Below are 19,995 nucleotides of genomic sequence, written 5' to 3' on the forward strand. Positions count from 1 at the left end.
ACTGTTCTAGCTATGCCAGCTAGATCTCTCTGGTTTACACTGTTGATTAATAAGGATCCTTTATATCCTTATTAATCATACGTCTAAATATTCTCTCTATTATTGAAGGTAGAGTATTGAAGCCTCCAACCGTTACTGTAGAGCTAGCTATTTCTCCTTTCAATTCTGTCAGTGTTTATGTATTTGGGGGCTCTATTGTTTGATTTCTATGTGTTTATAATTATTAATTTTTTTTCTTTTTTTTTTTCTTTTTTTGCAAGATCTGTTGTTGTTTTATTGCTTGAGTATCGATGGTATAAAAGTACAGTACTCAAGAGCCCATATCATCAGTTACATTTAAAAAAAACAGAAAACACTTATTCCATCTTTATAAATAGACAGGTTGCTCTAGGAAGAGAAACCATGCAGTAGACACTAAAGTAAGCTTTAGAAACAAACATTTAAATATTTGTTCTCAATTTAACATTTTCCAAAAGCACATCGTTTTATTTTAGTCTTTTGAAATAGAATAGTACCAAGTAAATTTAAAATGTGCCTTGTTTCTGCCTTTCTAGATGCCATTACATTTGCTTACTAAGCCACTTCTTGAGTTAAAGAAATAAAACATACACACTGCTTTCTAGAGCTTAAAATTATGTCTCTTTAAATTAACACCCATCTCTCCAGCAGAGGGAGCAAATAAGCTTTTGTGTTTTTGTTTCTACCAAAATAACTTCTTTGACTTACTATGTACTTTTGTATAAAACATTTTGAATGCTACATTAAAGAATAAATTTGTACTAAGAATGTATTTAAGTCAACTCAATAGTGCATATTAAATGTTCATAAAATCTCTCAGGTGTAGTTCTTATACTTTTCATTTTGCTAAAGTCACTACATCCATGAAAATTTAATTCTAAATATTAGCTAAACAAAGAAAACTTATTACTTTTTTTCTGAACACATTAGAATTTAATCAGTTTATATTAGTACAAATGATGGAATGTGGATATTTTTCATCTCCCATATTTTTTTAAATTATACTTTAAGTTCTAGGGTACATGTACACAACATGCAGGTTTGTTACATATGTATATATGTGCCTGTTGGTGTGCTGCACCCATTAACTCATCATTTACATTAGGTATATCTCCTAAGGCTATCCCTCCCCCTTCCCCACAATCGGCCCTGGTGTGTGATGTTCCCCTTCCTGTATCCAAGTGATCTCATTGTTCAGTTCCCACCTATGAGTGAGAACGTGGCAGTGTTTGGTTTTCTGTTCTTGTGATAGTTTGCTGAGAATGATGGTTTCCAGCTGCATCCATGTCCCTACAAAGGACATGAACTCATCCTTTTTTATGACTGCATAGTATTCCATGGTGTATAGGTGCCACATTTTCTTGATCCAGTCTGTCACTGATGGACATTTGGGTTGAGTCCAAGTCTTTGCTATTGTGAATAGTGCCGCAATAAATATACGTGTGCATGGTCTTTATAGCAGCATGATTTATAATCCTTTGGGTATATACCCAGTAATGGGACTGCTGGGTCAAATGGTATTTCTAGTTCTAGATCCTTGAGGAATCGCCACACTGTCTTCCACAACGGTTGAACTAGTTAACAGTCCCACCAACAGTGTAAAAGTGTTCCTATTTCTCCACATCCTCTCCAGCACCTGTTGTTTCATGACTTCTTAATGATTCCCATTCTAACCGTTGTGAGATGGTATCTCATTGTGGTTTTGATTTGCATTTCTCTGATGGCAAGTGATGATGAGCATTTTTTCGTGTGCCTGTTGGCTGTATGAGTGTCTTCTTTTGAGAAATGTCTGTTCATATCCTTTGCCCACTTTTTGATGGGGTTATTTGTTTTTTTCTTGTAAATTTGTTTGAGTTCTTTGTAGGTTCTAGATGTTAGCCCTTTGTCCGATGAGTAGATTGCAAAAATGTTCTCCCATTCTGTAGGTTGCCTGTTCACTCTGATGGTAGTTTCTTTTGCTGTGCAGAAGCTCTTTAGTTTAATTAGATCCCATTTGTCAATTTTGGCTTTTGTTGCCGTTGCTTTTGGTATTTTAGACATGAAGTCCTTGCCCATGCCTATGTCCTGAATGGTATTACCTAGGTTTTCTTCTAGTGTTTTTATGGTATTAGGTCTAACATTTAAGTCTCTAATCTATCTTGAATGAATTTTCATATAAGGAGTAAGGAAAGGATACAATTTCAGCTTTCTGCTTACGGCTAGCCAATTTTCTTGATTAATCTAGTTTGAATTGATTCCAACTAAGCATCAACAACATACAAATATTCTGCTCCTATGAAGTTCTATTTCTCCCCTTTATGTTGTTATTGTCCCAAATTACATGTATATACATTATGTGCCCATTAATGTAGATTTATAATCATTGTTTTATGCATTTGCCTTTTAAGTTACATAGTAAGTGAAGAGGGGAGTTATAAAACAAAAGCATAATAGTAATGGCTTTTATATTTACCTATGTAATTACCTTTGCCAGGATTCTTTATTTCTTTGTATAGCTTCAAATTATTGTCTAGATTACTATGTAGTGTCCTTTTATTTTAGTCTTAAGGACTCCCATTAGCATTTCTTGTAGGGCATGTCTATGGATAACAAACTCCTTCAACTTTGTTTTTCTGTATATATCTTAATTTCTCCCTAATACTTGAATTATAGTTTTGTTGGATACAGCATTTTTTGATGACAGTTTTTTTTTTTTCTTTCAGTAAAAAGTGTTATCCTGTTCCTTACTGGACTCCATGGTTTCTGATGAGAAATGAGCTGTTAATCTTATTGGGAATCGCTTGTATGTGATGAATCACTTCTCTTTGCTGCTTTCAAGATTTTCTGTCTTTGTCTTTTGAAAATTTGACTACAGTATGTCTTAGTGTGGATCTCTTTGCCTTTATCTTTCTTAGACTTTGTTGAGCTTCTTAAATGTATGGATTTGTGTCTTTTTTATTAAATTGGAGAAGTTTTCGGCCATTACCTTTCAAATATTCATTCTGCCCCTTTCTCTCCTATCCTTCTGGGATTCCGGTTATGCATACCTTAGTATCCTTGATGTATCCTTAGGCTCTGTTCATACTTTTCATCTTTCTTTCTTCTCTGTAGACTGAGTGATTTCAGTTGACATATCTTTATGTGAGCTGGTTCTTTTGCCTGCTCAAGTCTGCTTTTTAATCCCTCTAGTGAGTTTTTCATTGTAGTTACTGTACTTTTTAGAGTATAGAGCTCTATAATTTGTTTGGTTCTTTTAAAAAAGAACTCTTTTTGATATTCTCTTTTTTCTTTTCTTGTATTGTTCTCCTGGTTTCTTTTAGTTCTTTGTCCATAATTTTCTTTAGCTGAATATATTTAAGAGAGTTGATTTCAAGTCTTTGTCTAGTAAGTCCAATGTCTTTGCCTCCTCTGGGACATTTTCTATTAATTTCTTCTTTGAATAGACAAAGCTTCCTTGTTTCATTTTATGCTCCATTTTTTTTGAAAACTGGAATTTTTTTGAATGTTAAAATTCAGTTTAATTCCAAGAATTAAAAAAATTATGGTAAAATATATAACATAAAATTTAATTTTTAATTATACAATTTTATTCCAAGTCTTTGCTATTGTGAGTAGTGCCACAATAAACATACGTGTGCATGTGTCTTTGTAGTAGAATAATTTATAATCCTTTGGGTATATACCCAGTAGTGGGATGGCTGGGTCATATGGTACATCTAGTTCTAGATCCTTGAGGAATTGCCATACTGTTTTCCACAATGGTTGAACTAGTTTACAATCCCACCGTGTAAAAGTGTTCCTATTTCTCCACATCCTCTCCAACACCTGTTGTTTCCTGACTTTTTAATGATTGCCATTCTAACTGGTGTGAGATGGTATCTCATTGTGGTTTTGATTTGCACTTCTCTGATGGCGAGTGATGATGAGCATTTTTTCATGTGTCTGTTGGCAAATGCCCATCTGTGACAGACTGGATTAAGAAAATGTGGCACATATACACCATGGAATACTATGCAGCCATAAAAAAGGATGAGTTTGCATCCTTTGTAGGGACATGGATGCAGCTGGAAACCATCATTCTTAGCAAACTATCACAAGAAGAGAAAACCAAACACCGCATGTTCTCACTCATAGGTGGGAACTGAACAATGAGATCACTTGGACTCGGGAAGGGGAACATCACACACTGGAGCCTATCATGGGGAGTGGGGAGTGGAGAGGGATTGCATTGGGGAGTTATACATGATATAAATGATGAATTGATGGGTGCTGACGAGTTGATGGGTGCAGCACACCAACATGGCACAAGTATACATATGTAACAAACCTGCACGTTATGCAATGTACCCTAGAACTTAAAGTATAATTTAAAATATATATATATATACAATTTTATGACATTAAGCATTAATGTGACATTAAACATTAATTAAGCAACTATCACCACCATCCAGCTTCAGAACTTTGAAAAATGAACATTTTGCATATTATAACAGGGTAACTTGGAGTATTAGAGTCTTTCTTTTCCTCATTGTTTGTTTTTGTTTCTTGCTGTGGGCTATGTTCAGTGACTTCTCAAAATTGTAAAGCCTGTCTGTATTCTTTCTCTTTGAAGGCTCTATTATTTTAGCCAGTGATTAGCTAGTGTCTGCTGGAGAGTTCCTTGAACACCAGAAGTCAAAAAAAGGAAAACAAAAAAGACTCTGCCTTTCCTCCATAATGTGATTATTACACATTGCGTGCCTATATCAAAATATTTCATGTGCCCCATAAATATATACACCTACTGTGTTCCCACAAAATCAAAAATTAAAAAAATACTCCACCACCACTTCTGCTTCTACTTTTTTTAATCTCTACCTATTATGCTGCTATTTCTGAATATGCATCTTCTTTTTTAAAAAATTGTAGTGATAAGTACATAACATAAAATTTACCCTCTTAACCTTTTTTTTTTTTTTTTTTTTTTTTGTGGGGCACAGAGTTTTGCTCTTATTGCTCAGGCTGGAGTACAGTGGTGCAATCTTGGCTCACCACAACCTCCACCTCCCGGGTTCAAGCAGTTCTCCTGCCTCAGCCTCCTGAGTAGCTGGGATTACAGGCATGCGCCACCATGCCTGGCTAATTTTTTGTATTTTTAGTAGAGATGGAATTTCTCCATTCATTAGTGTTAATGTGAATGTATATTCATATTGTTATGAAACAGATCTCCAGAACTTTTCATCTTAGAAAACTGAAACTCTAGCCATTAAACTATAACTCTCTTTCTCCCACCCTTCTCCCTAGCCCCTGGTAACCACCATTCTATTTTCTTTTTCTATGAATTTGTCTTCTTTAGATACTTCACATAAATGGAATCATACTTTTTTGTGTGTGAATGACTAATTTAATGTAATGGCCTTATGTTTCATCCATGCTATAACATCTAACGTGATTTTTCTTTCTTTATAAGACTGAATAATGCTCTTGTTATGTATATACTGCATTTTGTTTATTTATTCTTTCATTAATAGGCATTTGGATTGCTTTTACCACTTGGCTATTGTGAATAATGATGCTATAAACATGGGTTTGCAATATCTCTTCAAGATCTTGCTTTCAATTTCTTTGTGATATATACCCAAAAGTGAGGTTGCTGGATTATATGGTAGTTCTGGTTATAATTTTATATTTATATAAAATAATGTGTAATTTTTTAAGGAACTGACATAATGTTTTATATAGTGGTCACACCATTTTATAATCCTACCAAGTGTACATAAGGGTTCAAATATCTCCGTATCCTTGTCAACACTTTTTATTTTCTGGTGTTTTTGTTGCTGTTGTTTTTATAGCCATTCTAATAGGTATGGGCTGATATCTCACTGTGGTTTCGATTTGGTTTGGTTTTTTTGCCTTCTGATTAGTGATATTGGTTGTCTTCATATGCTGTTGGACATTTGTATATCATCTTTGGGAAAATGTCTAAATTCTTTGCCCTTTTTTTTTTTTTTTTTTTTTTTTTGAGACGGAGTCTTGCTCTGTCGCCCGGGCTGGAGTGCAGTGGCCGGATCTCAGCTCACTGCAAGCTCCGCCTCCCGGGTTTACGCCATTCTCCCGCCTCAGCCTCCGGAGTAACTGGGACTACAGGCGCCCGCCACCTCGCCCGGCTAGTTTTTTTTTTTTGTATTTTTAGTAGAGACGGGGTTTCACCGTGTTAGCCAGGATGGTCTCGATCTCCTGACCTCGTGATCCGCCCGTCTCGGCCTCCCAAAGTGCTGGGATTACAGGCTTGAGCCACCGCGCCCGGCCTCTTTGCCCATTTTTATATGCTTCTCTTTTTTTTATGCTACTCCTTTTTTAGCTGCTCGTTTTTCCTTTTGTTGATTCTCCCTCTGCCCTGTCTTTTTCAGTTTCCGGTTACTTTGCTTTTCCTGCTAATTCTGCATGTGCTTCTCTTTTTTCCTGTACTTCTTTCTGCTGTTTTTCATTTTTCTTTCTCTGCCTGCTTTTTGAGTATCTATTCATTTTGCTTCGGTTTCTCTTTTTCAACTTCTGATAATTCTGTTACTTTTTCTGCTGATTCCACATAGCTTCTCCTTTATCCTATGTTTCTCCTTTTTGCAGGTGTTTTTCCTTCTGTTGATTCTACCCTATTCTTCCACCTTTTCCGTGTGCTGATTTTACCTCTGCTTCTCCTTGTTCCTGTGTTTCTCCTTCCTGCAGCTATTTTACCTTCTGCTGACTTTGTCCTGTTCTGCTTCCGTCTTCTTTCAGCATCTGCTAATGTGGCCTCTGCTTCTCCTTGTTCCTGTGCTTCTCCTTTCTGCAACTCTTTTGCTTTCTGCTGACTTTGCCCTGTTCTGCTTCCCTCTTCTTTCAGTATCCGCTGATGTGGCCTGTGCTTCTCCTTGTTCCTGTGCTTCTCTTTTCCGCAGCTATTTTACCTTCGCTGATTTTGCCTTGTTCTGCTTCCCTCTTCTTTTTTTTTTTTTTTGAGACGGAGTCTCGCTCTGTCCCCGGGCTGGAGTGCAGTGGCCGGATCTCAGCTCACTGCAAGCTCCGCCTCCCGGGTTTACGCCATTCTCCTGCCTCAGCCTCCGGAGTAGCTGGGACTACAGGCGCCAGCCACCTCGCCCGGCTAGTTTTTTTGTATTTTTTTTTTTTAGTAGAGACGAGGTTTCACCGTGTTAGCCAGGATGGTCTCGATCTCCTGACCTCGTGATCCGCCCGTCTCGGCCTCCCAAAGTGCTGGGATTACAGGCTTGAGCCACCGCGCCCGGCCTCTGCTTCCCTCTTCTTTCAGCATCTGTTGATATGGCCTCTGCTCCTTGTTCCTGTGCTTCTCCTTTCTGTAGCTCTTTTGCTTTCTGCTGACTTTGCCTTGTTCTGCTTCCCTCTTCTGTCAGCATCTGCTGATGTGGGCTCTGCTTCTCTTTTTTCCCATGTTTCTCCTTTCTGCAGCTGTTTTTTTTTTTTTTTTTTCTACTGACTCTTGCTTCCCCCCTTTTAGCATCTGCTATTTTGGTCTCTGCTTCTCCTTTTTCCTATGCTTCTCATTTCTGCTTCTGTTTTTGCTTTTGCTGACTCTGTCCTGCTTCCCCCTTCTTTCAGCATCTGTTGATGTGGCCCCTGCTTCTCCTTTTTCCTGTGTTTCTCCTTTCTGTAGCTATTTTTCCTCCTGCTGACTCTACCCTACTTTTGCTTCCACCTTTTAACATCTGCCAGTTCGGCCTCTGCTTCTCCTTTTTCCTATGCTTCTCATTTCTGCTGCTGTTTTCACTTTTGCTGACTCTGCCCTACTTGCCCCTTCTTTCAGTATCTGTTCATTGCCTCTGCTTCTCCTTTTTCCTATGTTTCTCCTTTCTGCAGCTGTTTTTTTTTTTTTTTTTCCTGACTCTTGCTTCCCCATTTTAGCATCTGCTAATTTGGCCTCTGCTTCTTCTTTTTCCTGTGCTTCTCCTTTCTGTAGCTATTTTTTTCCTCCTACCGACTCTACCCTGCTTTTGCTTCCACCTTTTAGCATCTGCCAATTCGGCCTCTGCTTCTCCTTTTTCCTATGCTTCTCATTTCTGCTGCTGTTTTTACTTTTGCTGACTCTGCCCTACTTCCTACTTCGCCCTTCTTTCAGCATCTGTTCATAGCCTCTGCTTCTCCTTTTTCCTATGTTTCTCCTTTCTGCAGCTGTTTCATTTTTTTTGTTTTGTTTTGTTTTTTGTTTTCTCTGACTCTTGCTTCCCCATTTTAGCGTCTGCTAATTTGGCCTCTGCTTCTCCTTTTTCCTGTGCTTCTCCTTTCTGAAGCTGACTTTGCCCTGTTCTGCTTCCCTCTTCTGTCAGCATCTGCTGATGTGGGCTCTGCTGCTTCTCCTTTTTCCCATGTTTCTCCTTTCTGCAGCTGTTTTTTTTTTTTTTCTGCTGACTCTTGCTTCCTCCCTTTTAGCATCTGCTGTTTTGGCCTCTGCTTCTCCTTTTTTATATGCTTCTCATTTCTGCTTCTGTTTTTGCTTTTGCTGACTCTGCCCTGCTTCCCCCTTCTTTCAGCATCTGTTGATGTGGCCCCTGCTTCTCCTTTTTCTTGTGTTTCTCCTTTCTGTAGCTATTTTTTCCTCCTACTGACCCTACCTTGCTTTTGCTTCCACCTTTTAGCATCTGCCAATTCAGCCTCTGCTTCTCCTTTTTCCTATGCTTCTCATTTCTGCTTCTGTTTTCACTTTTGCTGACTCTGCCCTACTTCCCCCTTCTTTCAGCATCTGTTCGTGGCCTCTACTTCTCTACTTCTCCTTTTTCCTATGTTTCTCCTTTCTGCAGCTGTTTTTTTTTTTTTTTTTTTCTGACTCTTGCTTCCCCATTTTGGCGTCTGCTAATTTGGCCTCTGCTTCTCCTTTTTCCTGTGCTTCTCCTTTCTGAAGCTGACTTTGCCCTGTTCTGCTTCCCTCTTCTGTCAGCATCTGCTGATGTGGGCTCTGCTTCTCCTTTTTCCCATGTTTCTCCTTTCTGCAGCTGTTTTTTTTTCGACTGACTCTTGCTTCCTCCCTTTTAGCATCTGCTCTTTTGGCCTCTGCTTCTCCTTTTTCCTATGCTTCTCATTTCTGCTGCTATTTTTACTTTTGCTGACTCTGCCCTACTTTCAGCATCTGTTCATGGCCTCTGCTTCTCCTTTTTCCTATGTTTCTCCTTTCTGCAGCTGTTTTTTTTTTTTTTTTTTCTTTTTTTTCTGCTGACTCTTGCTTCCCCATTATAGCATCTGCTGATTTGGCCTCTGCTGCTCCTTTTTCCTGTGCTTCTCTTTTCTGCTGCAGTTTTTCCTTTTGCTAACTCTGGCTCCACATCTGCTTCTCCCGTCTTTCAGCATCTACTGATTCTGCTACTTTTTCTGATGATTTTGCCTCTGCTTCTCCTTCTTCCTATGCTTCTCCTTTCTGAAGCTGTTTTTCCTTTTGTTGACTCTACTTCCACTCTGATTCCCCCCTTTTCATCGTCTTCTGATTCAGGTGCTTTTTTGCTGATCCTGCCTCTGCTTTTCCTTTTCCTACCTCTGCTTTTCCTTCTGTTGATTCTGCTTCTCTTTCTTCTGATGCTAATTTCCTTTCTGCTGCCAATGTTGATCCTGCTGCTTTTGCTCCTCCTTGGTCTTCTACATTTTAATGTGTTATGCTATTTCTGACCTCCTCATAGCTTCATGTTTACATGGCCCTTAATGGCTATTCCATTCCTAATTGCACTATATGTTTCCACTCACAAATGCTCCACTATCTGTTTTTCAATTTCTAATTACCCTATACACACTCCCTTAAAAAGGAATGCGATATTAAAGTAATGGTACTATGTCATAGGCAGCTGATTAACTGATGGACTAGCTGTTACACAGCCCTTAGATGCTCACTTCTAGAACAGTCACCATGGCACAGGCTGGGAAGCAGAAAAACTACAGACTCCCATGTTACAGAATGCAGTCTAGGACTACATAGACAAGGTAATCCATAGTCCATAGAAGGGAATGTACCTGAGTCAGCAATCCTTATTATCTCTGCTAGAAGTAGATTGAGGTGTAAGTGAGTAATGAGGTAATAATATAAAAGAAGTTACTTAATTTTGAGAACTAGATAAAAAGACAAGAGTGTGCAGAGGACAGCTAAGTAGCAATGTGGAAAATTTTTATCCAGTCAAAAAGGAAAGACTGTAGACAAGTAGAAGAATGAAATCGTGTCATTTATGGCCACCTGGAGAACTCATGTTAAGTGAAACAAACCAGCCACAAAAAGATAAATATCACATATGTGGAAGCTAAAAAAGTTGATCTCATATGTGATGCCAAAGAAAGTTGATCTTATATAGAGGTAGAGAGTATAGAATAGTGGTTAATAGAGGTTAGGAAGCGAAGGAGGATGGGGCAATAATGAGAGATTGGTTAAAGGGAACAAAATGAGGAATAAGTTCATATACAGGGAATAAGTTCTGGTGTTCTAAAGTACTGTAGGGTGACTATAGTTAACAATAATTGTTATTTCCAAATAGCTGGAAAAGAGGATTTTGAATGTTTCAACATAAAGAAATGATAAATATTGGAGATGATGGATATGCTATTTATCCTGATTTGTTCATTGCACATATGTATGAAAATATCACTCTATACCCCATAAATATATACAGTTATTATATATCAATGAAAAATGTAGAAAATTTTTTAAAAAGAGAAGAACAGAGGGAGCAAGGTTTTCTGGCAAATGGAGTTGAAATTAAGAGCACAGAATTGAAGGGTTGATCACAATTGAAAATGTGATATCAGATCCTTTGATGCTAGAAGGAAGGAAGGAATTGTTGGCATTTTCCACTTCCATGATGGTATGCAGGTGTTTTACTGTTATTTTTCCCTTTCTGTTATAGGTCCTGAATCTGTTCCTCCTTCCCTTCTTAAATTAGTGATGAAACCCATAGCAACTGTTGGAGAAAGCTACCAATATCCTCCTGTGAACTGGGCTGCACTTCTCTCTCCACTTATGAGGCTAAATTTTGGTAAATATCATGTGTTTTTACGTCTTCAGACTTTGATTTTAGTATTTGACCTGAATGGAAAAACAGATTCTGTGTCACAATGTGTAGTGACCGGATAGACTTTTCAGATCTTGAGGTTTGTCATGTTGGATGGGATGGTTGGGTTACTTTCACTTAGTCATTGAGCCCCTGAGGGTGAGGAAGAAGAGGTCTAAAGACACAGGCCAGATACACCTGCAAAAAACAATGCTTGACTGAGGTTTGCACACCACTGGGAATGTGGTACAGGTTCCATTAAGCTTGGCCTTGTGGTTATCAAGCTACATTTCCAGAGCCATAGGTTTCAAGAAGTACCATGTGGGATGCTGTATTAATTTTCTGTTGCTGCTGTAACAAATTACCACAGTGGCTTGAAACAATACAAATTTATTATCTTTACAAGTCCATAGGCCAGAAGTCCAACATGTTTCTCACCAGACTAAGATCGAGGTATCAGCAGATTAGAATTTCTTTCTAGAGGTTCTAGGGGAGGATTCATTTTCTTTTCTAGCCTCTAGAAGCTGCCCACATTTTTGACTTGTGGCCCCCTTTCCCCATTTTCAAGGCAAGCAATGGAAGGCTAAGGTCTTCTCACACCATCGTCTTTCTGGTTCTCTGTAGCCAGGAAAGATTTTCCTCCTTTAAGGACTCATGTGATTAATAGGCTCACTTAAATAATCCAGGATAATCTCTCCATCTCAAGATACTTAACCTTAATCACATCTGCAAAGTTTCTTTGCCATATGAGGTAGTGTATTCACAGGTTCCAGGTATCAGGATGTGGACATTATTGGGTACCATTATTCTGCTTACTACAGTTATTTTGTGGTGAGAAGCAAACAGAGTGCACACCTCAACACCTTGAGTTCATCCACAGCAACCTATTTTATACAGAATAGAGTTACACATACAAATATAATTTAATGTACTTTTTCCCCACCCTAACTCGAAAAATAAAAATAAAATAAGAAGGGGGAATGAAGAGCAATTTAAACAGTGTTGTAAAATTATGTGTTTGTGTGTGTGCCTGCCATGAGTGCTCTATCCTTTATAGTAGAGTGCATATGATATGCAAAACATGATATATAAAACAACTTGTATACTGTAATTTATGTGCAGTTTCAGAGATAAAGATAATTTTGACTATATACAATTTTTCACTTAAATGCTTTCATATAAACCTAATCTCTATGTAAGATATAATGTCACCATACTGGGTTTCCAGAGATTTCATTTGAAAAATATGTTCCTCTGTCCCTCTCCTTCTTTTGTGTGCTATATTGAAATGTTTGTGTTTCAGTTAAGTCCTTAGAAAAAGGAAGGAAAATAAGGTGCTGATTGGAATCTTACTACTAGAAAGGCTCAATGACTAGAGAATGTGACTGTATCTTTAAGCCATTCCTCACCTTGATATATTTCTTCATGGTCTGCATATGAGATGGCGAGAAGGGAAAAACAGAGATCAAGAGATTACTCGCTAGAATATTCTCATATTTTAGATAGTGTTTGAGTGTGTAGGTTCCTCTGGATATCATAAGAGAAATTCCCCTATCTAGTTCAAGGCTCTTGCTAGTTCCAAGACTTGGGACTGTGATGCCTTTGGACACGTTATTTTGCCTCATAATTAACAAGTCTCTTGAAATATCTCTTCTGGTTTACTGAAGTTCTGTTACCTGCAGAAGTCACATAAGCAGATGCTTTAATTTGAGATATTAAAGCCTGAAAATGAGTCAGGAAAGTAACTATCTATTCAGATTCTTTTCCTTTCTTGCCTTTCAGGTGAAGAGATTCAGCAACTGTGCCTTGAAATTATGGTGACCCAGGCACAGTCATCCCAGAATGCAGCTGCACTATTGGGCTTGTGGGTGACGCCACCACTGATCCACAGTCTGAGTGTATGTAGTAACTAAGGGTGTTGGCCAACAGGAGGATATCATTCTTTAGGAGGAGATTAACATTCATTTGGGTGTGTGTTCTCAAAGTCAAGAGGAGACAGATGAGATCTTAACAAAAATTGAGAGTTTGATAGTAGCTCGCCTACATACTGGGAAATTATATAGTTCAGAACCCTGCCATAGCCATTACTATTCATGCTTTAGCTACCATTTATTACAAAAAGTGGAAAATGATGATCAGAGGTATTAAAGTTCCTTTCTCAAGATCATATAGCTAGAAAGTTGTGGAATTATTTGTACTTATATTTATTTGAGTATATAGTATATGTAATTATTTCAGTACATATTAAGAGAAAGAAAATCCATATGTACTTGACTCATCCATGTATTATCCTTCCCTTTTCCCAGAGGAGGCAGCAATTAAACTAACCGAACCATGATTCGGTTAGGCATCACATCAAGGGGACCAGGGGATATAGGTGGGAGAGTGTAGGTGGAGAGAATAAAAGATCTCTACTAGGCTGTTTAGCTTGAGCAAAGCATTGAGAAAGAAATGACCCAGTCTGGTGTTTGTGATAGAGGGGCTAGCACCTTTCACATATAGGCCAAGGACAGATAGGAAGAATAGGGCAAGAGATTTTAAGATGTGAAGTTAGTAAAGATGTATAATTTTGATTAGGTTTCAAACTAGAACAGAAAAGCATATTCCATGATTCTTTAGAGGTTTACCAGTTGATATAAGTTAAATGCTGTCATCTTTTAATTGTCTCCATAATCTGGCCTATTCTTCTGTCCTAGGAGGCTTTAATTGTTTGAGAATAGTGCAAAGCTCTCATATCATTTCCTCAGTCTCTTGGCCTTTGTCCCTGTTCAGCACTGTTTCTGTTTTTGTTGTTGTTATTGTTGTTGTTTTTGAGACAGTTTCTTGCTCCATGGCCCAGGCTGGAGTGCAGGGGCACAATCTCTGCTCACTGCAGCCTCTGCCTCCTGTCTCAGCCTCCCAAGTAGCTGACTTTATAGGTGTGTGCCACCACGCCCATCTAATTTTTGTATTTTTAGTAGAGACGGGGTTTCAACAGTTTGGCAAGTCTGGTCTCGAACTCCTGACCTCAAGTGATCTGCCCACCTCAGCCTCCCAAAGTGCTGGGATTACGGGTGTGACCCACCACGCTAGGCCTGTTTTTGTTTTTTTAAACCTTTCCTACTCCTCCTCACTGTCTTTAATTGAAGGTGGATGCTATCAAGGTCTGCATCTTTCTGTCAGGTATTAACTTCACTCCACCTGTCTGCTCCAAGTGGCTCCCAGCTGCCTGCCACTTACTGAGCCCTTGCAGTGTACCTGGTACCTGCAAGCACTCAGTGAGTACAGAAATCAGACCTAATTTCTCTACAGCCTGACAGAATAATTTTAAAATAGCTTTGTTGAGTTATAATTTATATAGCCTAAAATATGGCTGTTTTAAAGCATAAAATGTGATGAATTTGAGTACCTTTATAAGTTTTTCAATCATCACCAAGAATATTTCCATCACCTGACAAGTTCCATTGTGCTTGTTTGTAGTCAATCCCCACTCCCAGCTTCAGACCCAAGCCACCACCAATCTGCTTTCTATCTGTAGCATTGCCTTTCTAAAACAACCTTTATTCTTATAATTTTACATAAATTATATATACATTTCATATCAGTTTTAGAAATGCTTTAGAATGGAATTATATATGATATGAATTTTTGTATGTCTGTCTTATTTCATGTCTGAGAGATACATTTTATTATTTCCATTTTAACAGACTTATAAACTGAGGCAAATGGAGGTCAAAGCAAAGTTTGCCTAGCTAATAAATGAGAGAGCTGTGTCTATCTGACTTCAAAGCCCTGTTCTATTCACTCCTTCTTTCTTTTGAATCAGACCCATTTCCAGCCTGTTGGGTTGGCCTCCAAAATTTTCCTAAATTTTACTTACCCTTTATCTTTTAGATCTGTGCTACTCTGTGCATTTGTCTTTGATTATTTACCTTTATTGTTATCTTGGTTAATTAACAAGTTTGTGAATTCATTTTCTTAAATATAAAATGATCTGAAAAAAAATAAATAAATAAAGAGATGGCATATTGTTTAAAATGAGGTCTTGAGAAAACTCATGCAACTACACCGATCTTTTTAGAAATTTGCAGAAAACATTGTTCCTCTGTCCCTCCCCTACTTTTGTGTGTTATCTTGAAAAAAAAAAATAGCAGACAAAAAAAGTTTTTGCCAGATTTTACTTTTTAGATCACTTATTTTGCCAGATTTTATTTTTAGATCACTTATTTTAGACTTGCTGCCCCTTTAGTAGCATGCTTATATTCCTAAGAATTTTCGAAGCCCACTTGGTTAAAGTCTGTCACATAACACAGCTGTTACTAACACGCCCTTTCTTGGCTCTCGTGAACTCTAAGGTGTCTGGGCAGTTCTACATGCTTAGCTGGTGGTTTTACTTTGGTCATAAATGGTCCCAGCATGTCACTTCTCCTTATTACTTCCTTATTTTTCTCAGAAGAAGAAATTAATAGTATCAGATGCTCTGTTTAGTTGATTTTCAGCAGATGAGCCTTTCATCTTCTAGAGCTTTTCTTGCCAGAGAATGTGACCTTTTAAAACTGAAAAGTAACTGTCATGTACTTTCAGGAGTAGCATTTTATTCCCATCACTGAAAACATCCAAGGTTTAAGCTGAGTAGTTCACAGATGGGTTGGCAGATTCATATAAACACATGATTCACCCTGGATCAGAAGTAACTGCAGCAGCCAAAATTACATGCATTGGTGGCCCATTGGACCATGAAGCTGTGGGAAAATGAAGAGGGGAGGAAGTAACCTGAACCTTTTATCTCTCAGTCTACCCTCAAACACAGTGGTGACCTACAGGTTTTGAACATTTCAAACCCAGACTTGCCTATTTACATTCAACCTCTTCTGTTTTACTTCCAGCTGAATACCAAAAGATATCTCCTGATATCTGTACCTCTGTGGATAAAACACATCTCTGATGAACAGATCCTGGGTTTTGTTGAAAATTTAATGGTGGCAGTTTTTAAAGCAGCTTCCCCACTTGGAAATCCTGAGCTATGCCCAAGCGCCTTACAGGGTCTGAGCCAGGCCATGAAACTGCCCAGCCCTGCCCACCACCTCTGGAGTCTGCTCTCTGAAGCTACTGGGAAAATTTTTGACCTCCTGCCAAATAAGATTCGGGTGAGGAACAAAAATATTTACATTCCTGACAATTTATGTTTGGGATATTTTAAAGACTTTTTGGCAAAGTGGGGAGGTGTATGTTTTAAGAATGTGGGTGGGAAGGCTAGCAAGAAATAACCACATTCTTTACTAGGAGTGTGTTTGTTTCCAAGATCTAAATTGAGGTTGAATTTTTAGAACCAAAGTTTTGAGCAAGCTTAGAAGCCGTTTAACTAGTGCTGCACCAGGAAATTTGCTATTACGTCTTTTTATCAAATGCCTCTTGTAGAAGACCAGAAAGCTCAGAAGTCCTTACACTTTATACCTGGAGAATCCTTGGGCATCATTTCCCATATACTGTTTATATAAAAGGATTTAGCATCAGCCCTTCCCGTCCCCCAAAAGACCTCTGAATTGTAATTTTACAAAGAGGTTAGAAATTTATTTGGGATAAAGGGATTTTGATAAGGAGAAAAAGGTATAGCCAAAAAGAAAAACACACACACACACACACACAAAAACCCCCACAAAGTAACAGGAAAGATGTCTTCAAAATGACAAAAATTGGCCAAATGATTTGGTTTGGTTAAAATTAAAATCTCATCAGCTGCTGTTCATGGGGATAAGAAAATCTAATAATTTGTCAGAACATTTTGACCTGTTATTTTACACTGTTTGCTGACATGTTTGGGATTTTTCTTTATCAGAGAAAGGATCTAGAGCTGTATATCAGCATAGCAAAATGCCTCTTAGAAATGACAGATGATGATGCCAATCGGATCGCCCAGGTTACTAAGGTAATAACATATCTTTCTATACCTTTTTTCATTACTGAGGCAGAAATTACAATTGAAGAATTGATTTCAGTGTCCTTTTGGCCGAAGCAAGTTGTGTTTCATTTTTGTTATTGGTTAATTTTAGGAAACTATTTCATTTATATTGTTGAACCTCTTGTTCAGCCTACTGATATGGTTGGTGCTTAACAAATGTATGGATGAATAACTTTTTAACCCAATTTCTCCCACTTTGTCCTTCACCTGATCCTATCCTTTGGCATGAAGAAGGTGGTTGATTGAAAAGCAAGCACTATTAGCCCTGACACAGGATAATTTATCTCCCACACCCATGCCCAAGTCAAATGATGAATGAGCAAAAAGTAGCATATCAGTAAAGTTGCCAGATTTAGCAAACAAAATACAAGATACTTTGTTAAATTTGAGTTGCAGATCAATAATGAATCATTTCTTGTACAGGTACATCCCAAATGACACACTTGTATTTGAATGGCAGTTTTGCATACCAGCTAATACCAATGGTCTAGAGAACTGTGAGCTCCCTTATAGCTGGTGGACTTCGTGTCATTTACTTTACTTTACGGCAGGTTTGCCTATTCAATCATATCCTTGAATATCTACATCATATTGCAGTGGTTCTCAGAATGTGGTCTTTGCATGAGTAGCATCAGCATCGCCTTGGAAATGATTAGAAATGTGAGTTCTTGAGCCCCCAGCTAGACCTACTGAAGCAGAAACTCTGGAGATGGAGCCCAGGAGTCTGTGTTTTAATTGTCTCTCCAGGTGATTCTGGTGTAAACTAAGGTTTGAAAACCACTGTTAAAGAATATTTGGGGCCGGGTGCGGTGGCTCATGTCTGTAATCCCAGCACTTTGGGAGGCTGAGGTGGGTGGGGCCATCCTGGCCAACATGCTGAAACACTGTCTCTACTAAAGGTACAAAAATTAGCTGGGCATAGTGGCGCACACCTGTAGTCCCAGCTACTGGGGAGGTTGAGGCAGGAGAATCGTTTGAACCTGGGAGGTGGAGGTTACAGTGAATCGAAATCCCACCACTGCACTCCAGCCTGGAGACAGAGCGAAACTCCGTCTAAAAAAAAAAAAAAAAAAAAAAAAAAAAAGAATATTTGGAATATCAACATTTTGGAAGTTTGTTTTAAGCAAGGAGAAGCAACATGAGGAAATAGTTAAGAGGATGGGCTCTGGAGCCTCATTGCTACAGTTTGAAATCCAGTTCTGCAATGCGATCTTGGTTAAGCTTCATAAGCTCTGTGCCTCAGTTCCCTTATCTATAAAAGGCAGATAATAACACCTACGACTTAGATCTGTTTTGAGAGTTCAGTGAGTTAGTCCATGTTGAGTATTTGGAGTACTGCTTGGCTCAAGATAAGAACTCAGTATTTATTATCATAATTACTACGTATATGTAACGAATTATATCCTATTATTACATGCATGTAATGTAATTGGAAATAAAGTATGTCATTTACTTCTTAGTACCTAGAGCTGAAGGTTGCTGTTACTCGCTTAGAGTTTCTACCTAAAATACCATTCAGAACATTGTCACTGGAACATACTAAGTAGTGTTCTGATGTCCCCTAAAGAGGTAGTCTGCTTCAGCAAGGTCAGAGTTTGTTTCTGAAAAGAATAGAGGTAAGAATAAGATAGTGGTAGAGAACACAGACTCCCCCAGTTCTGTTTCTTACTCTGCCACCTGTAGCTATGTGATCTTAATTTAAGCAAGTTGCTTAACCACTGTGCTTCAGTTTGCCCATCTGTAAAGGTGGGATGATAATAGTGATCTACTGCAGAGAATTGGTATGAGAATTAGTAAATACAGCAGTTCTCAAATGTTTTAGTCTCAGGAACACTTTAGCTTCTTAAAAATTATTTAGGATTCCAAAGAGCTTTTAATTATAAGGGTCATATCTGTTGCTATTTACCTTATTAGAAATTAAAGACTAGGAAAACTTCTAAATATTTACTTAAAAGCAATAATAAGAAACCCATAATATATTAACATGATTAATAAAAACATTTAAAGCATAAAAATTTAGTGAGAAAAGTGGCATTGTTTTACATTTTTGCAAATCTTCTTAATGTCTGGCTTAATAGAAGACAGCTGGATTCTCATGGCAGCTTCTTCATTCCATCTGTTGTGAGGTTGTTTTGGTGAAGTATGTGAAGAAATTCCAGCCTCATACAGATATGCAGGAGGAAAGGGGAAATGTGTGCTAATAGTCTTTTCACATAATTAACGGATATCCTTCTTTTACATTTCACCAAAAAATTCAACAACTTGTAGTTCCTTTTTGTTAAAATTTTTTTTAGACCGAGTCTCACTTTATCGCCCAGGCTGGAACGCGGTGGCGTGATCTCAACTCACTGCAACCTTCATCTTCCAGGTTCAAGTGAGTTTCCTGCCTCAGCCTCCAGAGCAGCTGGGATTACAGGCATCCACCACCACGCCTGGCTAATTTTTATATTTTTAGTAGGGACGGGATTTTACCATGTTGGCCAGACTGGTCTCGACCTCCTGACCTCAAGGTGATCCTCCCGCCTCGGCCTCCCAAAGCGCTATGATTACAGGTCTGAGCCACCTTGCCCGGCCAGCAACTTGTAGTTCCTTAAAGGTTAGTTGCAATGTAGACTCTGAAACCATATCAATGAAACTCATATACTTTGTTACATTAAATTCCACTGGTCTGTTTTGTACTTTGGGTCTTTTACCCATGCAGGGTTTTGTAATAGCATACATTAGTCATTTGGAAAATATTGAATCACCGAGCTTTGAAGATCTTCCAAATGTTGACAATATAAAATAATCATACTGTTAATATCACTACCAGTCTCATCAGAAAAGCTTTTTACATATTGGGAAGCTGCCAGGCTCATAGAAGCAGAAACAAATTTTCCAAAAATCTAATTTTCTCTTGAAAGTTCAGATACTATCAGGTATTTTTCTTGAAGTGACAGGTTCACTTCCTTCAGTTTCAAGAACATAATCTGTCAAATACCCAGGTTGAATAACCATAGTTTTTCCATCAATTATTCTTTCAAGTAAATGGTGTTCTGTGAAAAGAGTGGC

At 38.2% G+C, this 19,995-nt stretch overlaps 1 protein-coding gene across 10 annotated transcripts in view; it reads left to right on the top strand.

Annotated features, from left to right (window-relative positions):
• The window catches only part of FOCAD (focadhesin), a 326,657-nt gene that overhangs the window by 296,279 nt on the left and 10,383 nt on the right, over window positions 1-19,995 (top strand). For all 10 annotated transcript variants that reach the window (XM_033237455.1, XM_033237451.1, XM_033237458.1 and 7 more), the window contains 4 exons: window positions 10,863-10,991; window positions 12,789-12,904; window positions 15,872-16,132; window positions 16,822-16,911. In XM_033237455.1, coding sequence (XP_033093346.1) covers window positions 10,863-10,991; window positions 12,789-12,904; window positions 15,872-16,132; window positions 16,822-16,911 — 596 coding nt within the window. The remainder of the gene's footprint in view (window positions 1-10,862; window positions 10,992-12,788; window positions 12,905-15,871; window positions 16,133-16,821; window positions 16,912-19,995) is intronic.

Source organism: Trachypithecus francoisi, unplaced genomic scaffold (genome assembly GCF_009764315.1).
Source record: "Trachypithecus francoisi isolate TF-2019V2 unplaced genomic scaffold, Tfra_2.0 Lachesis_group16, whole genome shotgun sequence".
Taxonomy (NCBI): Eukaryota; Metazoa; Chordata; class Mammalia; order Primates; family Cercopithecidae; genus Trachypithecus; species Trachypithecus francoisi.